This window comes from Dipodomys ordii, unplaced genomic scaffold (assembly GCF_000151885.1).
Source record: "Dipodomys ordii isolate 6190 unplaced genomic scaffold, Dord_2.0 Scaffold1, whole genome shotgun sequence".
Lineage (NCBI taxonomy): Eukaryota > Metazoa > Chordata > Mammalia > Rodentia > Heteromyidae > Dipodomys > Dipodomys ordii.
In genome coordinates, this window is record NW_012267217.1 from 21,287,571 (window position 1) to 21,306,087 (window position 18,517).

At 36.5% G+C, this 18,517-nt stretch overlaps 1 protein-coding gene across 1 annotated transcript in view; it reads right to left on the reverse strand.

Annotated features, from left to right (window-relative positions):
* Vwa8 (von Willebrand factor A domain containing 8) overlaps nt 1–18,517 on the reverse strand; it is a 264,776-nt gene that overhangs the window by 185,054 nt on the left and 61,205 nt on the right. Inside the window, exons 14-16 of the mRNA XM_013010639.1 lie at nt 16,527–16,640; nt 5,707–5,875; nt 3,563–3,640 (exon numbers count right to left, since the gene is read on the reverse strand). Of these exons, the coding sequence (XP_012866093.1) occupies nt 3,563–3,640; nt 5,707–5,875; nt 16,527–16,640 (361 nt within the window). The remainder of the gene's footprint in view (nt 1–3,562; nt 3,641–5,706; nt 5,876–16,526; nt 16,641–18,517) is intronic.

Sequence of the window (18,517 nt, forward strand, 5' to 3'; positions counted from 1 at the left end):
AACTTGATGACTGACTAGGTGAAAACAAAGGAGGAACTGAGGGTAAGAACCAGGTTGATGATTGAAAGTACCAGAGGTTAGGGACAACTGAATTTCCCATCTTTAATATCTAGGACCATCAGAAATGTTCATTTTACTCATGAAGAATATTTGATAAGTGACGTCAAACAGAAGACTCTTTATAACAAGAGTTTTGATCAGCCCTCAGGTAACCTTCTAGAACACAATGTTGCAAGCATAATCCTGAATTCAAGCTTCATATTTGATCCTAGTGATCAGTGAGAAAATTTCTTATTTGAACATAGGCTCTTTTACTTGATGACACCAAAACGATCTACAGTAATAAAAAAAATTCAGACCTCAAGATGACCCAATTAAGCATTTAAATTAAGGTTTTAGTTATCTCTGCTCCGATATTATCAATTAAAAATTTGTATAACTTAATTAAAAAGTTCCCAATGTACTTACCATTTATAATAATCACTAGGCAGGTGCTCTGCCATTTGAGCATACCCTTGGCCCTTTCTGCTTTAATTTATTTTCAAGTAAGATTTCAATTTTGTCTGGGGCCAGCCTCAGACCATAATCTTCCTACCTCTACCTTCCTAGAGGCTGGGATTAGAGGCATGGGGCAGCACACCCAACTTGCTTTTTGAAACAGGGTTTCTCTAACTTTTTTTTTTGGTCCAGGATGACCTTGGACTATCTTCCCATCTCTGCTTCTTTCACAGCTAGAATTAGAGGCATGTGCCATCATGTTTAGCTATATTATTGAACCTCTCACTGAAATTCTATCTTGCAGAAAAGAGGCTGAAAATGTAAAGCACATTTCCTCAGTTACTATGGCTATGCAATTTAAAACCATACCTCAAAGGAATTATTATCTTAACATGAATATTAGTATTTTAGCTTAAAAGATCTCATCAGAAATTATCAAAACTAATATTTGTTATAAAAAATGTAGCACTCTCAGGAGAGAAAACTCTAGGAATGATCTGTTGATACATTGGTAATTCATCAGTGTATTCATTCATTTCTCAAATATCTTCTAGGTGGAGTCTATATACTAACTGGAGAGATAAACTGTAATAAAGCTATAATAGGTAATATCAGAAGTACAGGTATCATGAAAGCAGTTACTTTTCACTATGAAGGCTGAGAGGGACATCACAGAACAGGGGCTCTGTGAGCCAAGTAAAGGAAAAAGCACACATTCCAGGCATTATCCAAAGCAGAAACATCTCAGTACATGCTTAAGTTACAAAGTAGCAAGACTCCAAGTTTGGGCAGAACACCCTTGCTCATATCCTCAACTGGAAAAACAGCAGAGTCAAATGAACTGGCAGGCCCACTTAGAGGCTATCTTTAGCCTTTGGGCAGAGAGAAGAAATCCCTAATAGTTTTCAGAAGTCACTCCAAGGATAATATATATGACTTATATGCTCCTGTATTTAGCAGTATCTGTTGAATACCAGCTGTGTTGTAGGCAAAGGTCTTGATACTTGATACACAGGGAACACAACAAATAAAAAGTCCTGCACCATGAACATAAAACCCGTGAGGGCACCAAAACCACAAAAAGTAACTAAAAACGGGCTATTTGACAGGTGCTAGTGGCTCATACCTATAATCCTAGTCACTAACGAGGCTGAGATCTGAAGATCAAGGTTTGAAGCCAGATCAGGCAGAATAGACTTATCTCCAATTAAGCACTAAAAAGTCAGAAGTGGAGCTGTGGCTCAAGTTGGTAGAGTGCTGGCCTTGAGCAAAAACATGCCCTAAGCTCTGAGTTCAAGCTCCAGGACTGGCATGTGATTTGTTTACATGTGTATATGTATGTAGGCACGCACGCATGTGCACACACTCATACATACACACAAACACACACCACACATACAAAACAGGCTTATTATGTAAAAGGGTACCAGGGGTGGTGATGTAGTGGGGAGGTAATTCCACACTAAAATAGACTGCCTCAGAAAAGCCTTACCAGAAAGGTGACATCTGAGTAAATCTGAGAGGGGCAAAAAGGAACCTGCAGCTATCTCTGGGCAGCATCTAGACAGAGGAAATGCCACTTGGCATTTCCTTGGCCACTTGGTGTGTTCAAGGAATAGACAAGAAAACCACACAACTGAAAAGAACAAGCAATAGGGAAAGGTGAGGTGAGGTCCCAAGAGTACTTAACAGGAGACCTGTGAGAGATCTGACATTATTCCCCCTCCCCTCCCCACACACACAGCCACATCATAATCTTCAGAATCTATGAGTGTTACTTTCTACAGCAAGGTTGTCTCTACAGATAAAATTAAGATACAGATTTTGAAATAATGGAATCATCCTAGATTACTGAGTTAGCATTAAATGAAATCCTATACAGGACTGTAAGAGGAAGGCAGAAGGAGACTTGAAACCAATCACAGAGGAAGAAGGTGATGGAAGATAGAGGAAGTTTTGGCATAAAGAGGCCACAAGTCCAGGCATGCTGGGTGATAACACTGAAAACATCCGGGGGCCTCCTCTGCAGCCTTCCAGGGAATTCAGTTTGGCTGATGCTCTGATTTTGGCTCAGTGATAATGACATTAAACTTCATTGTCCAAACAGAGTAATTTCTGTCTTCTTTAACTACCAATTTATGGCAATGTTAAAATAGCCACAAGAAACTAAGTGAAGGCTATATGATAAATGAACTAGTGGTAAAAAGGGCAGTGAAAAGTAAATAACAATATCCCAGGAGAAAGATTATGCAATCTGTTCCTAAGACAAGTATTGACAGTAGATAAGAGAACAAATGTGATCTCAAGATGCTATATGGGAAAAATTTTCTTTCAGATTAAGTGAAGAAAGCAGAAAAACAAAGAATCAAAAATAATGTCAAGCTTTCTAATTTAGGTAATTTGGTAGAGAGGTTGCTAACAAGGTCAGGAAATTAAATCAGAAAACAGAATGGATTTAAAGGGAAAAGTTGCCTTATTTGTACATGGAGAATTTATAGTGATTTCAAATTACTCAGTTGTAAAATGAAGCTGACATTTATTAGGCAGCTACTAAGAAAGGGATTCTTTACATACATCTTTATGTTTGATCACTGCAAGCTACTGACAGAGGTAGATGGTAATGTTCCTATTTTGTAATTTACAACAGAGATTCAGAGTTAAAAACAGCCTTTTATCTTTCTACTCTGACATCTTTGGATGGAAACACAAGGCATAAAGAATAAAGGGAAGTTAGAAGTTAGAAGCTGAAGATAAAGGCACAAGCATTAACTTAGAGATGAGACTTCAAACAGTAAGAATATATAACTCTTCTTAGTGAAGGAGAGAGAGGGAGCAGAGCAGAACCTTCAGGAGCCCCAAGTATTTCTCGAAGCTAAAAGTGTTCTCTTCGACATGAACCAGGAGGACCTGGGAGAATGTTCAGATCACTGAAATCAGAGTTAAGAGTTAAGCATATGCATAGGATAAAGCATAGCACTAAGCATAAAAAATATCAGCTAAAAAATAGCTTTCAAAGCTGCAGCATGTCAATAATAGAAAATCCTGTGGGAAAATCCAGACTTACCGTTGGATCCTGGGTCTCTCTGAGTTTGTGTGTAAAAGATAACAATTTATTCAGTGCTTCCTGAGGTATATTTGGGACCTATTTTATGAGAGAATTGAGGAAAAACAGGAAGAATAAATTGGGAAATCCCATCAGTAAACCAGAAATGAAGACTACATAACAAATGATATTAGAATTAAATGTATATAAAGACTTCTGCTACTGATTACATATTTAATGTATGAATAAAGTTACTAAGCCAGGGCTGGGAATGTGGTTTAGTGATAGAGTGCTTGCCTCACATGCATGAAGCCATGGGTTCGATTCCTCAGTACCACATATACAGTAAAAGCTGGAAGTGATGCTGTGGCTCAAGTGGTAGAGTGCTAGCCTTGAGCAAAAGAGGCTCAGGGACAGTGCCCAGGCCCAGAGTTCATGCCCCAGGACTGGAAAAAAAAAGTTGCTAAGCCAATTTATCAAGACACACTTAAGCCTCCACTTTGCATTAATAACTGAGACAAGCAAATGTAGCAGTAAAGTGCTGCCTTGAGCACAAAAGCTCAGGGACAGTGCCCAGGCCCTGAGTTCAAGCACCAGGACCAGTGCACACACACAAAAATAAATATAGAAAATTTAAAAACTAGGCAAATAAAACCAAGACAGTTTTCCACATATAATTTAATCATCCACAGAAAACTTAAACTACTCTCTAACTGAATTTTTTTAATGGCATATAGTGTGGAAAGGTTATAATTTCCTGTTTTGTTGGCTTCAGAGCACTTCTTTAAGCTCTTATTTAGGCATTTCCTTACTGAAATCAAATTCCTTTAGTAGAAAATTTATATATGTTTACTAAGTGATATATGCTACTCTAGTAGCATATGGATGTTCAAAATGACTATTTTTCTCAAAGACTTAAAATACATACTTGAGAGCCATGATCAACCTATCAATGAACTCTGACAAAATTTGTCCAAATAATGCACATTGATTTTAACTCTAGCAAACCTTAATGTGATTAAGTATTAATTAAACTGTATGTAAATCTTTTGCAAGTAACAAATTCTTAAATTTTAATTTAAAAGACCAGAGAGAAATGATTAAATAAGAGCTGGCATAATATAACCATTTCAAAAGACTATTTACTGCTCAAGATTTATTTGGTCATTTAAATAGTTGTTAGATTATCCTTGTTTTCAGAAGAAGAAACCATAGCTAAAGTATTTACCCTAGACCTAGAAGCTAAGATTTGGGGAATTTTGATGTTTAGAGACCAGCTATACAACACTGAAGCCAATGCCCTTGTATATAACCATACAACAAAACCTGAGAACAATCAGATCATCTTCTATTTCAAAAAGAATGAATGTATTTATGTAAAAAATTAATTACTAGTGATCTAGAACAGCTCTGTACAATAGAACTCTATGACAATGGAAAGGTAGCCAAAAAACCTTATGGGGATAGCTATTGAATGTGACTAAGAAACTGAGTGTTTTTTCTTTATTAATTGAATGTGGCTAGTAGTATTACAACAAATAGTGTAGTGGTAGAATTTCAAAAGTGCTAAACACATGTTTGGTTAAAGAAGATGCTGAAATTAATAGAAACACACACACACACACACACACACACACACACACACACACGCACGCACGCATACACACACACTTCCCAGAAACCCTAGAAGCTATCAGATGACTGGTCAGGTGAATGTAAGATTTATTGAGTCGGGACTGTGAAAATTCACTATTTTCTATGAAAATCTAAGGAACTAAAATACATTTGGTCACTCTTTGCAATAGGAACTTAAAAACAGTCATTTTTGACTGAGTATAAAAGGAATTATAAGACTGCATCGACAAGAGGGTAGAGGAGAGGCGACCTAGAGCTGTGGTGTTCAAAGTCTAAAGACTAGTAGAATGTACATTACCTGGAAACTAATCAGAATGCAAATTGTCATACACCATCTACTGACAAAACATCTATGGAAAAGCTGAGATCTGTTTTAATCTCTTTTTCTGATTTTGAAAAGTATTAAAGTTTTAAAACCATTGACCTATATCCCATATGAAGAAAATACCAAACTCTACACCAACATGTATTAGGGTACCTTAGTGAAAGAACAGCTATATACACTAGACTAGAGTTGGCCTCATTCTTACCATCTCCTTCACCACTTGGATTTCTTCACTTTTGACAAGTGGCTTCATATAATGGAAAAAGAACATGGTTAAAAATTCTGGTCCCAGCCACTGCTGTGTTGTGCTGCCAATAACAGGGGGCTCTGCCAACGCGATGATTCTGAAGGAAGGATGGATAGGAAAAATGGATCTAAAAGGAGAAAGAAAGAAAACACAAACTTTTCACAGTAGAAATCAGGTCATGGTAGCTGAAGCTAGGTAATGATAACATCATTCCATTAATAAATGCAAAAATAATTATCCAAAAAATGAGATTTCAAGAAAAAGTCTAGTATTCTAAGATCCTAAGAGTAAGAGAAATAAATACTTGCTACTAATAATTATTGTACATTATCTATTTATGAAACTCTAGCCTTTACCTAAATTACCATTTTTGATGTGTTACTACATCTGATGTGTTACTAGAGTACCTTAAACTACATGAAATTCCATCTAGTTCATATTTGTTACATAGATCTTTTTTACTTATTTACTTTAAATCTCCTTCTTCCAAGGAGCCCAGTCTATATCAGCCACAGAAAGACCTCCTAAGTAGCTGGAATTACAGGTATGAGTTACCACACCCAGTTGAAAGTTATGACTTTTAAAATGATCTATTTAAAAATCTCTGCTAGGAAATCTGAGGAAGCATGAAGTTACTCTAGGACATACAAGAGAAAAAGATGACCTGACATGGTTAGTGAAGTAACTTGAGTTGTTTTTGGATGAATGACTAAAAATTCCTTGTTGTGATCTAATCATAGGATTGATGTTGCCAGTTTTTATCAATTCTGCTAAAAAAAACCCAGCAGAAATATGTTTTGGCAAGGAAATATAGCTCTTGCTAAGAGGAAAAAGAGATAAAACTTAAACACTTGCCTAGATTTTCAGAAAACAAAAATACAGATATGTAATTGGCATCTCATCATTCAATATTACATTAGAACTTCAGTTAGCTGATTAGATAGCTATAATACCAGGAGGTAGAACATGTATGAAAAGAATCACATGAGTACTTTCAGGAGTTCAGATTTTTTTTAAATGGCAGGTCCACTAATTTCTGGTTTTATAATCTGTAACTTCAAAGGTCACATTTTAATTTATAAGTCAGGGAAAGCAATTTTAAAAATCACAATTTGCAGTATCTCAATGAATCTGTAAGGGCTCAATTTTCTAGGTTTAAATAGAAAATGTAGCCAAGTGCTGGTGACTCATACCTGTAATCCTAGCTAGTAGGAGTCTAAGATCTGAGGTTTGTGGTTCAGTTCCAGCCTGGGCAGCAAAGTACACAAGACTCTTATCTCCAATTAACCACCAAAAAGTTCAAAGTGCAGCTGTACTCAAGTGGTAGAGCAGCTAGCCCTGAGAACAAAAGCTCAGGGACAGTAGTACCCAGGCCATGAGTTCAAGCTCCAGGATTGACACCGGACAAAAAAATTAAGTAACAAGAAATGTACTCTTTGCCTTACTCATGTAACTGTAACCCCTCTGTACAGCATCTTTACAATAAAATAAAAAATTAAAAGTAAATAAAAAGAAGATGTAGTTATATTCCTATAGGGCCTGCGGAATGACTTGTCCCAAAAAGTTGTTCTGGAAAAACAGGGAAGGATAATAACTTGTATAGTTCCTAAAAATCCAGGACAGAATGGTCCCTTAGGACTGCTAGTGATTGAATAGTCATAGACCAGAAACTGGAGATGGGAAATTCTAAACTCAGAACATTAAAGAGGCAGGTTATTCCATTTTCCACTTCAGCTAAGTAGTTTGTTATATACAGATGACTCTACCTCTGCCTCAGGCGTAGCCACAAATGTTCAACCTGATCCTTCTGATACCTAGTTGGGATAAAGGTGGGAGACAGAGTCTGGTTTGGGTGCACAAAATTAAAATTGCAGATTAGTTTTTCACTTAAGATGGTTTGATGAGAAAAATCAGAGACTAAACAAAGTCAACAGCTAATTAGCTAGACAAAAGGAGTCCAATTTATATGGCTAAACCAAGAAAGAAGGAAGGCCATGTAATTGTAACCCCTCTGTACAGTATGTTCACAAATAAAATTAAATTAAATTTAAAAAAAAAAGAAAGAAGAAAGGAAGCTGGTCCGGTGGCTCACACTTGTAACCCCAGCTACTCAGGAGACTGAGATCTGAGGATCAAGGTTCAAAGCCAGCCCAGGCAGGAAAGACTGAGATTCTTATCTCCAATAAACCACTCAGAAAACCGGAAGTGTGGCTCAAGTGGTAGAGCACTAGCCTTGAGCTGAAGAGCTCAGGGACAGCGCCTAGGCCCAGAGTTCAGGCCCAACGACCGACAAAAAAAAAAAAAAAGAAAGAAAGAAAGAAGGAAGGAGTCAAAGCAGTGCTATAAAGTCATAACTAGAAGAATAACTAAAATAGGAGCTAGCTAGGTGGTTTGAATTTAAATAAAGGGACATATATTGTCAAGGGCTTTTTAGCATGGGGTCTTACAAATCTGAAGAGAGAAGTTTCTTAGACAGTTGATTCAGTGGATAGAGAAAAGTGTAGGCTGACAAAAACAGCTATCAAACTACTGAAAAACAGGATGGGGAGGACATTCATTCTCGGTTCCCCCAGGTTCTCCCTGAAGGCTTCCTTATAAACAAATAGGTTATAGGGAAAGTCATTTCCTGGTGCTATGTTCTCTAAGTCTGAAAGTTAGCAGAGGATGGGCCCTGTACTTTAGGATGATTAGACAAACGGGTGGATAATTCCAAGGCTACAGAAGTATTACCTGATTAAAAACTGGGGAAAAAAGAATGGTATGGTAGCTCATACCTGTAATCCCAGCACTCAAGAGGCTGAGACAGGGGAATCATAAGTTTTAGACAAGCGTGGGCTACATAAAAAGACCCTGTCTTCAAAACAAAGGAAAGGAAAGAAACATTGTGAAATTTAAATGAAGGGTTAATTTTGTTGGAATATACAATGTCAACAACAAAACAACAAATGAAATAAAAGATATGGCTTACCTTCAAAGAAATTGGCATTATTTCCTAAACACTAAAGGTTTTAAAAGCAAAACAAAAAAGGATTGTGATTTTTTTTATTGTGAAAATACCTTACAGAGGGGTTACAATTACATGAGCAAGGTAATGAGTACATTTCTTATCAATCATTGTTGCATTCTCCTTTGTTTCCCCTTACCATCCCTTCCCATCTCTCCCCACCAGAACTCACCCCCCGCTGCCCCCTCCCAAGTGCCAAAGTTGTAAAGTTTGTTTTTTGACATAACGTCTTGTACATCTCATTGTTGCAATGGGTCCACCTGTATCCCTATTTAAACAATTTGTTTTTTCCTTTCCCTTCCCCAAATTGTACCAACATCAAATACAGTGAAAACAGGGGTATACTGTGGGGGAGGGACATACAAAGCATCAAGAAATCATCTTATAAATATGTTAGAAACAACAGCAACAAAGAAAAACCATTTGAGTCCTTATCTTGGGGTACATTTCGCCTAACATCAACTTATCTGACCATTTCTGCTTGTCTCAGACATATGGGACCTATGTTTCTTTGGGTCTGGCTTACTTCACTTAATATAATTTTTTCCAAGTCTTTCCATTTCCTAACAAATGGGGCAATGTCATTCTTTCTGATGGAGGCATAGAATTCCATTGTATATATATCACATTTTCTTGATCCATTCATCTACTGAGGGGCATCTGGGTAGATCCTTATGTATCACCCTACATGAGAATCAACTGCAAATGGATCAAAGACCTTGGAGTCAAAGCAGACACTCTGAAAACATTACAGGAAGGAATAGGAGAAACCCTTAGGTCTCCTTGGTACAGGCCGAAATTTTCTTAATAGAGATCCAAAAACACAACAAATCAAAGAAAGGTTGGACAAATCCCCCAACAACAAATCATCAAAGAAACAACTGCCCAATAAATAAGTGGGCTAAAGACTTAAAGAGAAACTTCTCTGAAGAAAGAAGGATGGCCAATAGACACATGAAGAAATGCTCAACCTCCCTAGCCATAAAAGAAATGCAAATCAAAACAACATTGAGATACCACCTCACCCCAGTTAGAATGGCTATAACCAAGAACTCTAACAACAACAGATGCTGGAGGGGATGTGGACAAAAGGGAACCCTACTGCATTGTTGGTGAGAGTGTAAACTTGTTCAACCACTTTGGAAAGCAGTATGGAGGTTCCTCAAAAGACTCCACATATATGCTGTCTTCAAACATGGCTAAGAGAAAAAGCAAAAGGTTCTCTAGAATCTAATCTATTAAGAATTGTGTTCCAAAGTGCAATTATAGGCCATCATTTGTCCTGCAAGTAAGTTTTCTTTTTCTTATTAAAGGAAGCAGCTCTATTTGATCCTTATTTCCTGTGAGAAATTCAGGCACTGTAAGTATTTGTGGCCTTCACACTATTTCAGGTCTCCACATCAATGCATTCTTGGTATCTCACAACAATCTAAGTTTTTAATATTTCTAAGTGTGTTCTAAGTATTTGACCCACCTGCACAGTATTGAGGAAGAATTATTTAACAATGAAGGTAGCAAGAGTCAACCATCATTGCTTTGAAAGTGGGTTTCATACCAAGAAATTGAAAACACTGATAGCACACAACCAGCAGATGTTAATGATGGGACCCTATGCCATCAGACTTGTTATGAAAAGGCATTGAACTATCCCTAATTAGTAGGTTTAAACAAGGTAATATTGTTAGTCCAGAATTCTACCTATACCTGTAATAACAGAAATATATTTACCTGAATTTTCTAAACTTTATCCCAGATTTACTCATTGAAAAACATGTATTATATTGTCTCCTATGCACTATGTACTATGACCTTAGAAACAAAGAGATGAAGCACAGAAGCAAGTCAGAGTCCTGGTGACATCCAAGCACCAGGTTCTACTCTTCCTCGGGCCTAATTTTATCCTTTTACCATGAAGTACCAAAAATTTCCTGTTGAAATATCTTGAAATTTTTTGCTACTTATAACAAATGAAATCCTGCCAAGAAAAGGTCAGATAAGATGGTGTTAGGCAAAATGAACCCCAAGATAAGGACACAAGTGTTTTTTTTCTTTCTTGCTATTTATTGTTTCTAACATATTTATAAGGTAATCACCTTGTTGCTTTGTATGTCCCTCCCCCAAGGTATAATCCTGTTTTCACTGTATTTGATGCTATTATAATTTGGGGAAGGGAAGGGAAAAAACAAATTGTTTAAATAGGGATACAGGTGGACCCATTGCAACAATGAGGTGTACAAACTGCTATGTTGAAAAATGAACTTTACAACTTTGAAGTGGGGGGGGGGTGTAATTGTGGAGATGGGAGGGTAGGGGAAAAACAAAGGAGGAGGCAACAATGCTTGATAAGAAATGTACTTATTACCTTGCTCATGTAATTGTAATCCCTCTGTATGGTATATCCACAATAAAAAAATTATTAAAAATTTAAAAAGAAATCTTGCCAACTTATAAAAATTGTTCTGATCTGGAAGCAGAAGCAGATATTTAAATTTACAAAATTTGGTCTAGAAGCAAAGACATTATTAAATCTGCATTACCATCAAAGTATTCAGATTTCACAAAAAAATCACCCAACTGCTGTAAAGTCCACTCTCAAGAGACATTACTCCTCAGATCAGTAGAAGTTTGTTCTTAGAATTCTGATCTCTTGGTGTTAGACTTATTTGTGCAAGACTATGGAAGCCAGCAGTCAGGCAGTTTCACCTGACACATCAGCCCTGGCCACCACTCCCATTCCTCTAAAACCCTTCCTCTTAAAAAAAAAAAAAAAAAAAGCAATATTTTTCTTTGTCATCCTATGTTTAATCTTTTTCCTGTCTTAAAATCAACTACAAATAAAACATTAATAAAATTAAAATGAAAGTCCAGTGGGTTTTAATACTATAAAGGCAAGTCTCTGCTGAACTTCAGTTTGTCAGTAAGTACAGAAATGAAGAGGTACGTTGGGTCATCAGTTTCTAGTAGTAGTTTGTAATGTGAATGCCAAGAATGACATTTGATATGGATAGAGTATAAATCAACTCAAGCTAGATAAGAGGTCATATTCACAAGAACAACTCATGAAATGAATTAATTTTCTTGCCCAGTACAAGTTTCTGCTTTTTATAGTGTTATGTATCCTTTTTGTCAAACTGTTAAGCAATAAATTCAGTAACAAGCTGTTACCCAATAAACACAACATTGAAAGAAGTAATGCCAACTGACTTAGAAGAACCTAGTTCATTGTGATAATAAAAAAAAACATATTCATTCTCAAAAAGACAAAAATGAGTTTCCAAAATAAACCGAAGTTAACCAAAAAGAGGTAAAGAAATTTAAGTAACCTATACCTAACAATGAAGCAGATTGTGTAAAAAAGATTACACTCAACAACAACAACAAAAACTAAAACCTGTTTACAATCATTTGAAAACTTTCCTTCTTGGTTACAAATAAGGAACGTATAAGAAATAGAATCCGGTTTTCAAGTAGAAAAACACTTTAGACAAGACAGGAGAATAATTGTTAGAACAGCTTATCTCAGAAAAGTTAATAAAGGCCCCCAAAATTGACAAAACATAAGAGAAGCTGAGGGTATAGGAATGTAGCTCAGTAGAGCATTGCCTGGTCATATCAGGCCTTAAATTTTATTAATACCATAAGGATGAATGTTCAGAAGACAGGGAGGAAAAGGAAGGAGTGGGGAGAAGAGAGACAGAGCGAGAGGGGGGAGAGATTAAGAAAATTAATTGGGTGCTGGTGGCTCATGCCTATAATCCTAGCTACTTAGGAGGCTGAGCTCTGAGGATTATGGTTCTATGCCAGTTTGGTCAGAAAAGTCTAAGAGGCTCTTATCTCCAATTAACCAGCAAAACACTGGAAGTGGAACTATGGCTCAAATGGTAGAGTATAAGAACATGAGACCTTGAGTTTATGAAAAGAAAAGGAATGAAAATTAGAAATTTAGCCCAGGAGGTACAGCATATCTACATAATGAAAGATTTATGAAGAGAAAGTACAGGAAACCAGGGATATTGAAACAGAGCAGTCTAAGATGATATTACATAGCTTCATACAAGTATAAAGAACAACAAGGGCAGATTAGGTGAGAATACAACATGGGAAAATGATGATTGATAAATATGAGACATGCTTGAATATGCTGAGAAGAGTTCCACAGAAGAAAGATTCAGGGTGAAAAAGTGATATATACACAGAAAATAGGTCCTCTTCTGTGCTGCCAGACTTTTTTCTAACATCCACATTGGTATTGTAATTATTTATTTATTTATTTATGGCTTTCATATGTAATTACTAACTTTAGAAAAAAACAGGATGCATGACTAAAGGGAAAATGATTACAGTAAACTAAGTGGCTCAGCCAGATATTGTCTTTATGATATCACAATAAAATGCATTATGCTTTTGCTCAATAAAAACTGAGCAAAGTTCTAAACAAAATAAAGTAACTCTTCAAGAAGAATGGAGACAAGTATACATGTGTCGTGAGAAGAAAGGATCTATAAGGATTGATCCTTAATTTTCTATGTGGAAAATCAATATATAAATTTTTCCCCTGTGCCAGTACTTGGGAGTTTGAACTCAAGGCCTCAGGCTCTTGATCAGCTTATTTGCTCACAGATGGTGCTCTACCATTTGTTCCAAGCCTCTAGTTCTGGCTTTTTTCTGATTAGCTACAGATAATACTCTCAGGTATTTGTTTGCTTCAGCTGGCTCTAAACTGAGCTTTTCAAATCTCAGCCTTCTGAAGAGCTAGGATTACAGGCATGACACACTGGTACAGAGATATAATTTCTATCACTAAAAAATTATTCAAGAAATCTCAATGAAAACATATTGCTTAGTAGGTAACAAAAAAGTCACTAAAAGTTTAGAAAGTCTGTAGAGAAGTAGAAAATGATAGATGATTATAGATGAAAAGGGCCTGATTTCTTTTCATAAATGGTTTGAAAAGTCATTTAGTTCAAGTTTTCATGTATAGTCAACATTGGCAAATAAAAGTCTGAAGGAAAGCAAGCCTTGCTGTGATATCTCCATTTTCTCAGAGTGACCTCTAGAGGTGGAGGCAAACTGGGGTTGCATACATAGGGGACAAAGAGTCATAAGCTGAGTTTGTAAGTATGGGAGAGACAGCATATGAGAGTGATAAAAGTGGGAAACTTTAGAAAGTATTACTGACCAATGTAAGCCAAACCCTGAGCATGACTCCTAGGGTCACTCTGTTCCTAAAAGTGTTTTTCATTTGCAAAACTGTTTGAGACCATTAGGAAAACCTTAGGTCCTTTTCATAGAAAAAGGGTTGTCATGTCTGGGACATCTGGCGTGAGTACAATGCTCGTGGTATCCTAAGGAAAACTTCCAGGCAAGCTTGCTGTGAGGTATTGCCCAATTGCTTTGATTCATCTGTCTGAAAAATACAAACTTTCTCCTAAGCAAGTGAGTCACATGTAACTAATGTATGAAAGATGAATGTTCTGAACTGAAGGTATGAAATGCATACAACTTGCAAACTTTTTTAGAGATAGAGGAATTTCATAATATTTCATAATATACTCTTCAGAAGAATAAGCAACTGTGTAATTGAGTGAAATTCTTAATAACACAGAAGAAATTTAACACTTCCCTTCTAAAATAATTTTAACAGGTTTGTTTCATTTTCATATATGCAAATAATAGTTGGCTCATACTCATCCTCAATCTGTCTGCTCACTCTATCCCTACCACTGACACTTACTCCACTCCCTTATAGTCAGAGCCTATTTTACTTTCCTGTCAATATGGCAGCAAGCCCTTTGGGAAGGAGAGAAGCTTCAATTAAAGTCATTTAAAGTTACTAGGAGTTCTCCAATATGCCAATCTCTAATCTTGTTAAAAATATTCATAGAGGGCTGGGAAGGTGGCTCAGTGGTAGAGCGCTTGCCTTGCATGCATAAGGTCCTGAGTTCAATTCCTCAGCACCACATAAGCAGAAAAAAAAAGCCAGAAGCGACACTGTGACTGAAGTGGTAGAGCGCTAGCCTTGAGGTGAAGAGCTGAGAGACAGTGGGCCCAGAGTTCAGGCCCATGACCACCCCCCTCCCCAAAAAAATATTCATAGAATTCAGGTGCTGATGGATAATGTCTATAATTCTAGCTCTGTAGGATGCTGAGATTGCAAGGATCTTGATTTACGACTAGCCTAGGCAAAAAGTTTGAAAGACTCTCCTCTCAACCAACAGGTGGGTGTGATGGGATATACCTGTCATTCTTGCAATGACGGAGGCAGAGATGGAGAAGACCGAAGTTCCAGGGCAGAAAAGCTCATGATCCTTCATCTCAATGAAAGGTCTAGGCATGGTGTTGTGCACCTACTATCCCAATAGTTGGATTACAGTCCATATGTTAGACCCTATCTCAAAAATAACCAGTGCGAAAAAGGAAGTATGGCTCAGCAGTGGAGTGCCTGCCTACTAGGTGAGAGGCTCTGAGGTGAAACTTCAATATCACATACATATATACATATACACATACACACACTCCACAGAAATGCAATTATGCATGGAAAATATTTTATATTTGCCAAACTTCCTCTAAGGGAAAATACACGCAGCTAAAAAAATATTTTCATGAACAGGTTTTATTCTGAAATTTTCAAACCTATAGATAATTTAAAGAGAAAAATGCACACAATTTTATTTCCTTCACCTAGATTTTTTTTTCCAGTTTTGAGATTTTTTTTTCAACATGCTGTGTTCTCATTCTCACTTGATGTCTGGTTTGTGCATTCATGTTGACACATGTCTGTGTCTTTTATCCTTTTCTTTTTCCCTTAAATATTTGGAAATTGCAAACATCTTTTAAACTTTATTCTATACTTAGGTATTCTATTCTTAGGTATTCCTAAGAATGGGAATACTCTCCTTCATAACTGCAATGACATTATGATATTTAAGAAAATAAAGACTAATTCAATATCATGTAAGTTATACAGAGTTCATATTTAGCTCTTTATAATTGTCTTTTATATCTATTTTCACTTTGTTTCTTACTCCTGGAAATCTCAGCTGTTGCTTTTGTGTTTCTCTCTCTCTCTCTGAACTTTCATCATTTATAAAATTAAGTCAATAATAACAACCTCATAGGAATTGCTGTGAAAATTAGTTAATATAACATGACTGTATATTAATGGTTATTCTCAACTGACTGTACATTCAGACAGAAGTCTGAATAGGTCCCACTGGAAAATAGAGCATCCTGTGTCATACTGATGATATTGAGGAAACTTGGCCCAGTTAATTGTAAAAGCAACTTTGTTTTGCTAACAAGCAGCATGAGGCCAAAGCTGAATTGGTAGGGCCCACATGAAGGATAACTTTCTTTTTTTTTTTTGCCGGTTATGGGGCCTGAACTCTGGGCCTGGGCGCTGTCCCTCAACTCTTCAGCTCAAGGCTAGCACTCTACCACTTGAGTCACAGTGCCACTTCTGGCTTTTTCTGCTCATGTGGTGCTGAGGAATCGAACCCAGGACCTCATGCATGCGAGGCAAGCATTCTACCACCGAGCCACCTTCCCAGCCCAAAGGATGACTGACTTTCTTTAACCCACAGTTTAGATACTTGTTCAAAAGCAAGGCTGAGAGTAGAGAAAAAAATGTGATCAGTGATCTCAAGTTCTACAAAGTTACAGACCATGCCCATACCAAATTAATTCTGGCTTGACCTTAGGTTTAGAAAAATAATGAGCAATACTATTTTCAAGTTAACAATAATTGAACAGTAAATGAACTCAAAATTACCTCTTCTGTAGCTGCTCATCAGACATTTGCAGCTCCTCTTTTAAACACATGTAGCGGTCTTCTCTCAGAAGCCTAGAGCCATCATAGAGGCTGAGCTCCCGGTCATGGATTAGCCTAATGAGACAAGAGAATGTCAGGAAACAAGGTATTCCATTCTAAACACTGATATTATTAAAAGGAGAGTCACTCAGTCAACATTTTATTATGTTAACAGTTGTGCCATCTAACAATTTTATTAGATGGACTTTTCAAATTTTTAAGATGGTTAGCACTTGAAATTATACCTGGCTGAACTGCTGGTTTCTGTATGGAGAGCAGCAGTCATGAATACAAGATGAGGTTAGGAAAGTTAAGGAAGAGAAAGAAAGAGAGAAGGTGGGAAACAAAAGAAGAAATAGCTAAAATGAGGTATACATTAATGATCAAGTCAGGTGGCATAAGTTTAATGCAACTTTTAAAGGGAAAATACTATCAAAACTATTTCTCCCTTTAGAAATACAGAATTTAAGATATGAAAAAAGTCTAGATAATATATACTCTGTTACTGCATGTTCAAGCTTTTATAGTAATATAATCTTACATACTATAAAATGTCTTCCAGGTACTATGATATCTGAAGCATATCAACAACTAAGTAGGCCAAAACCCATGTTAGAAGTGCCTCATAAGCATTCTCCTGCTGGAAGGAAACAGACTGTAACATGGAGGTTAAGGACATGGACAGTGAGGTCAGTCAAGTCTGAGTTCAACTCTAGCTCTGCATCTTACTGAATGACTGAGCAGGGAAGAGCCTCTCTCTCTCTGAACTTTCATCATTTATAAAATTAAGTTGATAATAACAACCTCATAGGAATTGCTGTGAAAATCAGTTAATATAACATGATTGTATATTATTCTCAACTGACTATACATTAAAATCTTTTGGGAAGTGTTTAAAAATGCCAATGTTCACCTTAGCATGGGCCAATTACATCAGCATTGTGCAGCACTGTGCAGTGAAGACTGGGTATCACTATTTGTAAGTGTCCATCCTCTAAGGAGGAAATGTAGAAGCATAAACTTAGCAAAAGAGCCATAACTTTCAGCCTCTTGTTGGGCATCTTTACTTATACTCAGTATCTGCATCTTGTCAAAGAACAATATTAATGTATGGACATAATCATATTTATATGTTAATAGGAAATTACATTGAACAATAGCTTTGTAGCAACTATTAAAAAGATGAAAACCAAATAGTTGAAGAAATGGCTTATTCTACTTATTTGATCCCTTCCAATAAGTCCAAGTATAAATCAAATGTCTACAATGTACAGCACCAAAATAAAACAAAAAAAATCAGTAATGAATGCCCTAAAATAACAAGTTAGGAATATTTCCCTCAAAAGTTCTACATGGAGCATATTATCTAAATACTGTATTGAACAAAATTTTCAGGAATGTGTGGTGCTTTATCTTACCTACACTAAAAAAGAAACAACCATTTCAAAAATGTTCAAGTTTGTACATATGAAGTAAGCTTTGCGAGGCATCTATCATATAAATACTGCACATTTTAGCTGGGTGCTGGTGGCTCACTCTTATAATCCTAGTTACTCAGGAGGATGAGATCTGATGACTGAGATTTGAAGCTATCTCTGGCAGGAAAATTCATGAGACTCTTGTCTCTAATTAGCCACCAAAACCTGGAAGTAGAGTTGTGGCTCAAGTGGTAAAATGTTAGCCTTGAGAAAAAAAAAAAAGGCCCTGAGTTTAAGTGCAGGACACACACACACACACACACACACACACACTTCACATTTTATATTAAAACGATGTATTTTTCACTCTTCAAATAAAGATTCTAAGATCAATCAATGATATAGATCTGTAAGGAATCTGTAATCAGTGAAGCTATGACTAACAAACTCTAGCTGTGACACTTGTGGCATGTGTAAATCTATATACAAAAAGTCTCTCAAAATTACTACTGAAAAGTTTTCTTTTCCTTAGCT